This window comes from Trypanosoma cruzi, genomic scaffold (genome assembly GCF_000209065.1).
Source record: "Trypanosoma cruzi strain CL Brener 1047053517031 genomic scaffold, whole genome shotgun sequence".
Taxonomy (NCBI): domain Eukaryota; phylum Euglenozoa; class Kinetoplastea; order Trypanosomatida; family Trypanosomatidae; genus Trypanosoma; species Trypanosoma cruzi.
Genome location: NW_001849514.1, coordinates 137,168 through 142,877, shown reverse-complemented (window position 1 = coordinate 142,877; position 5,710 = coordinate 137,168). Strand labels below are relative to the sequence as shown.

Here is a 5,710-nt window from a genome sequence, read left to right as displayed (position 1 = left end):
AAAGGATTATTTGGGGTTAGAAGAACAATGAACACAGACTCATCTTGTTTTTCTTGGTGTTTTTATTGGAAATGCCTTCTCGACTTTTTTTTTTTGTTTGTTTGTTTCTCTTGGCGCGTATGTGTACAAGAATAGTACCACACTATTTCCATGTATGCATGTATTTCTGTTTGTATCCATATTTATGAGGTTTGTTGTTGTTGTTGTTGTTTTGATTTATAATGACAATGCGATTTTGTATCCTCTTTTTACCCCTCATTGTGGACTTTTGACCATTTTGCTGGCGCTGCTCCTTGCGGAGCTTTTGTGATTGACTGTGCGTTTTTGCCTGTCAGTTTGCCAGAGGCAGCCGTATACACACACACACACACACTACATGCACAGAGGGAGTTTTATTGCTTGATATCTTGTTATGCTTGTGTTTGTGTATGCATTTAGCTGAATTATTGATGTATTTGCCGCCTCATATATATGTGTGGAGGGAGGGGGACGTGCGAGGCAATTCTTTCTTCCTGTTTGGCAACCTCAAGTTTATTCTCGTCGCTGCCGCGGATGGTGGGTGATGGTGGGAAGGAGCTGGCATGAAAAGCAGGCAATAAAGAAGACGAAAGAGAAAAAAAGGAAACACGTCTCTACTTCCAACAGTATCGGTTGAATTGCCGGATAACTTACAAAAAAAAAAAAAGATAATAATATAAGAGCAGATGAAAACTAGAGGCTCCATCAACTCAAAAACAAAAATAAAAAAACGTGCCGAGTTGCTTCCATGCTACACTGGCGGCTACTTCTTATCCTTTTTTGCCTTCAACGATAGCAACACACGGGCTGAGGGGTAATAAAGAGGGAAAAAAAAATGGCAGTAAATGGCGAGAGAACGAGGGACAGAGAGAGAGAGAAGCAACAACAACAACAACAGTCAGCTGTGTGGTTGGATGTGGGTGTGTGCCCTCACACCTTTTGGTCGTCCACAGCGTGCATTGCAGGCGCCACGATAAAATGTATTCAGATTAAGTGGAGAGAGTTTTGGATATATATATATATGTATATATGTATAAATTTTTTAAGAAAGTGAGGGGCGTGTGAGTGTTTGCGCGCATGGAAAAAAAGGAAAGGAAACAATGGGAATGTGTTGACCGTGAAAAGTATTTTTTTCCTTCATGGAATACGAGCTAAAGGAAGTTCACGCTTTCTGTTCTTTCTTTTTTTTTCTTTTTCTTTTTTTTATATGTGTTTGTGAGTATGTGTCTTTTTGTTTCTCCCTCCTGACGCTACATGAGGAGTTGTGGCGTCTTTACCTACCTCTCTTGCCTTTTTATTCCCTTCTCTGACACACCACTAGACGGTGCGGAGGAGTAACGGATGCTGCTTGGGATATATGAGACACAACATTCTGAGTAATTTGCAGCTTTTTTCTTTTATATATGTGCATGTATATATATATTCTAATTGTGTGAATCAAACAATTTGAGTGTGGCTTCCCTTTTTTTTTTTTTTTTTTTGTTGTTGTTGTTGTTTTGCATTAGCTTTGAGAAAGAGCAACGTGACGAACGGCAGAATAAGGAAGGAAGGAAGGAAGGAAGGAAGGAGGGGGGAAGGGTGAAATAAGCACGAAGAGCATCGAGGGTGGAAGAGAGGGCGCCGTGCCAGAGCCAATGAGCGGATCCAGTCTTCTCTCATGTGTGGTCAGTCGCGTGGCACCGTCGCTGTTGGCACCGAGGAGGGACGACCCGGATGCCTTTTTGCGTCATCTTCAACTTGTCTCAAAGGACTTTATTACTCGTTTTTCTTCTCCCGAGGCCATATTGACCCCGTACTTCCCTTCGAAGGAACAAATCCAGCCTGCAGCGACAAGCGCTTCCGAGAACAGCGTGTTGAATGTGCCTTCTTCTGCGCATGGAGCAGTAGATGAGCTGTGTCCTCTTCAAATTGCTCTTAAATTTCTTTTGGGGGAGAAGGAGTCATGTAATCGGATGCACGTTTTTGAGCTGAGTATATTCCTTGCTCTTCTACGACATCCTTGCCAGGGCTACAAAAATATTCTTCTTTGGAGTTCTCTCATTGAAAAACTGGAGGAGCTGGGATTTTATTACGTTATGCAGAGAAGAATTTCACAGCTTTGGGAGGCGGTCAAACAACAAGAAAGTGAGTTGGACGTGTATAATGAACTGCGTCTTATCAGACTTTCATGCGATGTTGTACTTTTTTTTGGTGAGCATGCGCCACAAATTCCCTCGCAAGATGTTCTTCGAGAGTTGGCTTCGCTGGCACAAGAGATGTGGGCCGATAGCGCTTCAATGGTGGTGCGACGCTGTGCACTCGTTATTTCTGTCTTTTTGACGAAGTATTCTTTGATTTCAATTGAAGCACTGTGCAGTTACAAGACAAGCGTGGATTCTCCTTATTGTTTGGTTGTTCTTGCAAGTGTCCCTGCCCTGAGAGAAAGGACAGATGTCAATCCTGAGCTGCTTCGCGCGGCATTAGAAGTTGTATTCACAACAACCGTTTACTCTACGCCTATTGCGACCTATTTTTCTGATGAAGGTGTCCACTCGGTTTCCCTGTCTCTTGTGCAGCGGCAATTCGCCAAAGTTTTGTATGATCTGTTTTCAGGAGTCTCGGGTGAATTTTGGGGTTACTTCACAGGAGCAGCACTCCTCTCAGCCATAGAGGCGGCTGCAAGGTACGCATGTCTGTGGGATTTTCTTCCATCCGGTGTGCCTCTGTTGCGGCCATACATACGGAATTTTCTTGCCGAAGGAAGCAGTGTCTATACCGTTTCTTTGTTTAATTTTTACGCATCTGCTTTGGCGTATCATGTTGGGTTTGACGTGTTGGTTGATGAGGAGGCCGCGATCCTCAACAGGAGCACCCCATGTTACATTACCCACGGCTCGCTTTTGGAGGGAGAGGCGGAAGAGAAAGGGGCAGCCCTCTCTCATAACACCGAAGGTTTGACAATGGTTATGACGGATACACCCATGAAAAAAACTTTTCGACTGTTAGCGATGGGGTGGAGATCATTTCGTGGAGGTGAGAAGGTGGTTGTGCGAAGTGCCTTTTCTCTTTTACATGCCTTGATGTCCAATTATTCCAGCTACCAAAAGGTGCTAGAGGAAGTTATCGGATGCAAACTTTACTCGCTCTTTCCTCATGTGGCCACCGTAGTTTTGACGGATTCTGTTGACGATGATGACGTGGAGCTTGTTGAGACCTTCTATGGCACCATTTCCTCATTTCATCCTCTGCTGGGTAACGTTGCCTACGCGGCCTCTAACCTCCTTCGACCGGATTTGATGAAAGGGGTGGGAGTACGTTACGAGTCAACCGAAATTGCATTGCTTCACTTGAAAATCTATGATACACTCTTTAAGAGCTACGAAAATGCGGTGCCTTTTGTTGGCATTTTCGAGGCTGTGACACACATTCCGCATGGTCTCATCCCTTGTTCGTTCCTGGCGATGGAGTTTTTTGTTCAGTGGTTGTCTGTTGTCCAGGCGGCGCCGCTGGAAGTGCCGCGTTCACTCTTCCAGTTATTGTCCAAGGAGGAATCAATGGCGAGGCTCATTTATCGCCTGTGTGAAGGAATTTTTGTACTTTTGCGTGAGCTTCAGTCGGGAAATGTTTTTCTCTGCTCGTTGCCAGCCACACCCCTTTTAGAAGGCGCGATTTGTCTCCTTTCTGCCGCTGTCTGTGATGGAGGCCACCACAACACACTGGCCACCTGTGTGATTGCGACATACGGCGAGAATACCCTTTCAGCATGTTTTATGCTCTACTGCGTGATATTCTCTCCTAACGCGTCAGTCTCGTTGGTGGAGTCCACAGCAGGGCTACTGGCGTATGTATTGGAGCGCTCACAGGAGAAACTTTTTGGCACGATGCGTTTTCATACCTCCACAGAACTGCGACGAGTATTATTGTCATCCATTCACCATGAGCTGCAACTGTCGACTGCATCCAACAAATCCGTAAATGTTTTTCGGTTGGCATCTCTTCGTTATCTTTTTTGCTTAGATCCGGCATCGTTTTTCTTCTTGATGCTCCCTGAGGAAAGGGACAGTGGAGGCGGCTCGTCCGAGCTCCCACTCACCCGCATCCTACGTGACAAGCTGGGATGCGTGGAAATCACACCACTTGAAAAAGTTGAGGCTTTTGACCTCCTTCGAGCCCTCGACGATTTGGATTTCCCCATTACTTCTGCCGTCAATTTGCTGTCGGATATAATAGGTGGTTCAGCGTACGTCCAAGCTGCCTTTACGGCGGCTGCGATTAAGTACATATGTGGATCTATCATTGGTAAAATGCATTTGGAGGGCAGCCGAAGCGCAAAATGCGGAGAGAGGGGAGGATCGCAGCAGCGTAGCCCAAGTCGTTCAACCATTCAGAGTGAAAAGGGCAACTTATCGTCAGGAGATGTAGCTGCCATTCGCGTGATGCTTGAAACGGGATCTAGGGCGTTGGAGCAATGTAGTGCCTTTTACCAAGTCATTGAAAGGCAGACTGGGACTGTTAATAACTGGGTTGATTCACGTCTCTCAGGAGATGCTCCTAAAAGGAACTCGCAAGAGCTTGTTATTTCGAGAGTAACTCAAGACGTTGTGTCCAACTTGTCCACTTTTACTTCTATTGGATTGTCTGTGACTTCATTGCAGGCAGGTAGTGGAAAAATAAAACTAAAACCCATGCTTCTCGGGGATGGATTTCTTTTATGGAACGATGGAGAGGAGGATGTTATTTCACTGAACCACATGGCATCTGCTTTGGAGGCCATGACCCGTCTCACAGCTTCCCTAGAGGCAGTTGCATGGCTCACATGTGGTGAAAAGGAAGCCCATTTCGCTTCTTCAAAGTTGTTGGAGTTGTCACTTCAGGGAATGCAAATGGTGGGACATACTGCCATTCCCTTGCGTGGTTTGATGTGGTCGTGTTTTGAGGGTTGGCTATCACTTGCTCGTGGAGCAGCTTCTGTGCACATGCAGTCTTTGAGAGAATTTGCTTTAATTTCATCACCATTGAAATTAAATACTTTGTTTCAAGACTTTGTAAAATTGATGATTTCCAATCATGAGCACATTGATGTTGTTTGCCAGGGGATAACAGTTCTATTGGCCTTTCAACCCGTTGGTTCATTGGATGAGGAGACGGCAATACAAATTTTCGAGTTTATTTTGAAAGTTTTGGAGACACATCTGAACAGGGCACCCTTGAGTTCCCTAACGACTCTAATTCTGGGATGTGGTGTCATCTACGGTCGTATAGGTAAATTTTCTCCCGTGCGGTGTGCGCTCAGCACATTGGAGAATTTATGGACTTTTGCAACGAATCTGTCTTATAAGATTCCTGCCACGGGGCCTGCCTCTACATTATCTGACATTTTTGACCATGTGTTGGGTGCCGCAAGCACTGTCCTTCTGCAGAATGACGAATTGACCACCTATTTCTCGCATAAACGTGTGATTGCTCTGGCAAATGCTTTGGGGCAATTTAACGACGCGGCCATTTACGATCCCACTGCAAACTTGTATGGACCACAAGCGTGGCACAGGGCGTGGCTATCCGTACTTCTTTTACTTCACGCTGTTTTGGTGAACATGGAGGGAAATCGGTCCGATTGTTCAGAGTGGTTAAACGCCGTTTCTACCTTGGCAGCAACAAGTCCACGATTTCAGGATGCCGTTTCCGGCTTTGTGTCACTCGGAGATGCAAAAGA

The 5,710-nt window shown here is 45.4% G+C and overlaps 1 protein-coding gene across 1 annotated transcript, besides 6 other annotated features; it reads left to right on the top strand.

Moving 5' to 3' along the window:
• Nucleotides 1–5,710: a sequence feature (heterozygous, Esmeraldo-like haplotype).
• Nucleotides 192–211: a microsatellite.
• Nucleotides 1,028–1,054: a microsatellite.
• Nucleotides 1,193–1,223: a microsatellite.
• Nucleotides 1,483–1,516: a microsatellite.
• Nucleotides 1,558–1,596: a microsatellite.
• On the top strand, nucleotides 1,653–5,710 carry Tc00.1047053503535.9 (hypothetical protein, conserved; the record flags this gene model as incomplete). The annotated part of the gene is made up of 1 exon (XM_799243.1): nucleotides 1,653–5,710. A coding segment is annotated over one exon (4,058 nt), but the record flags the coding sequence as incomplete, so codon positions are not given.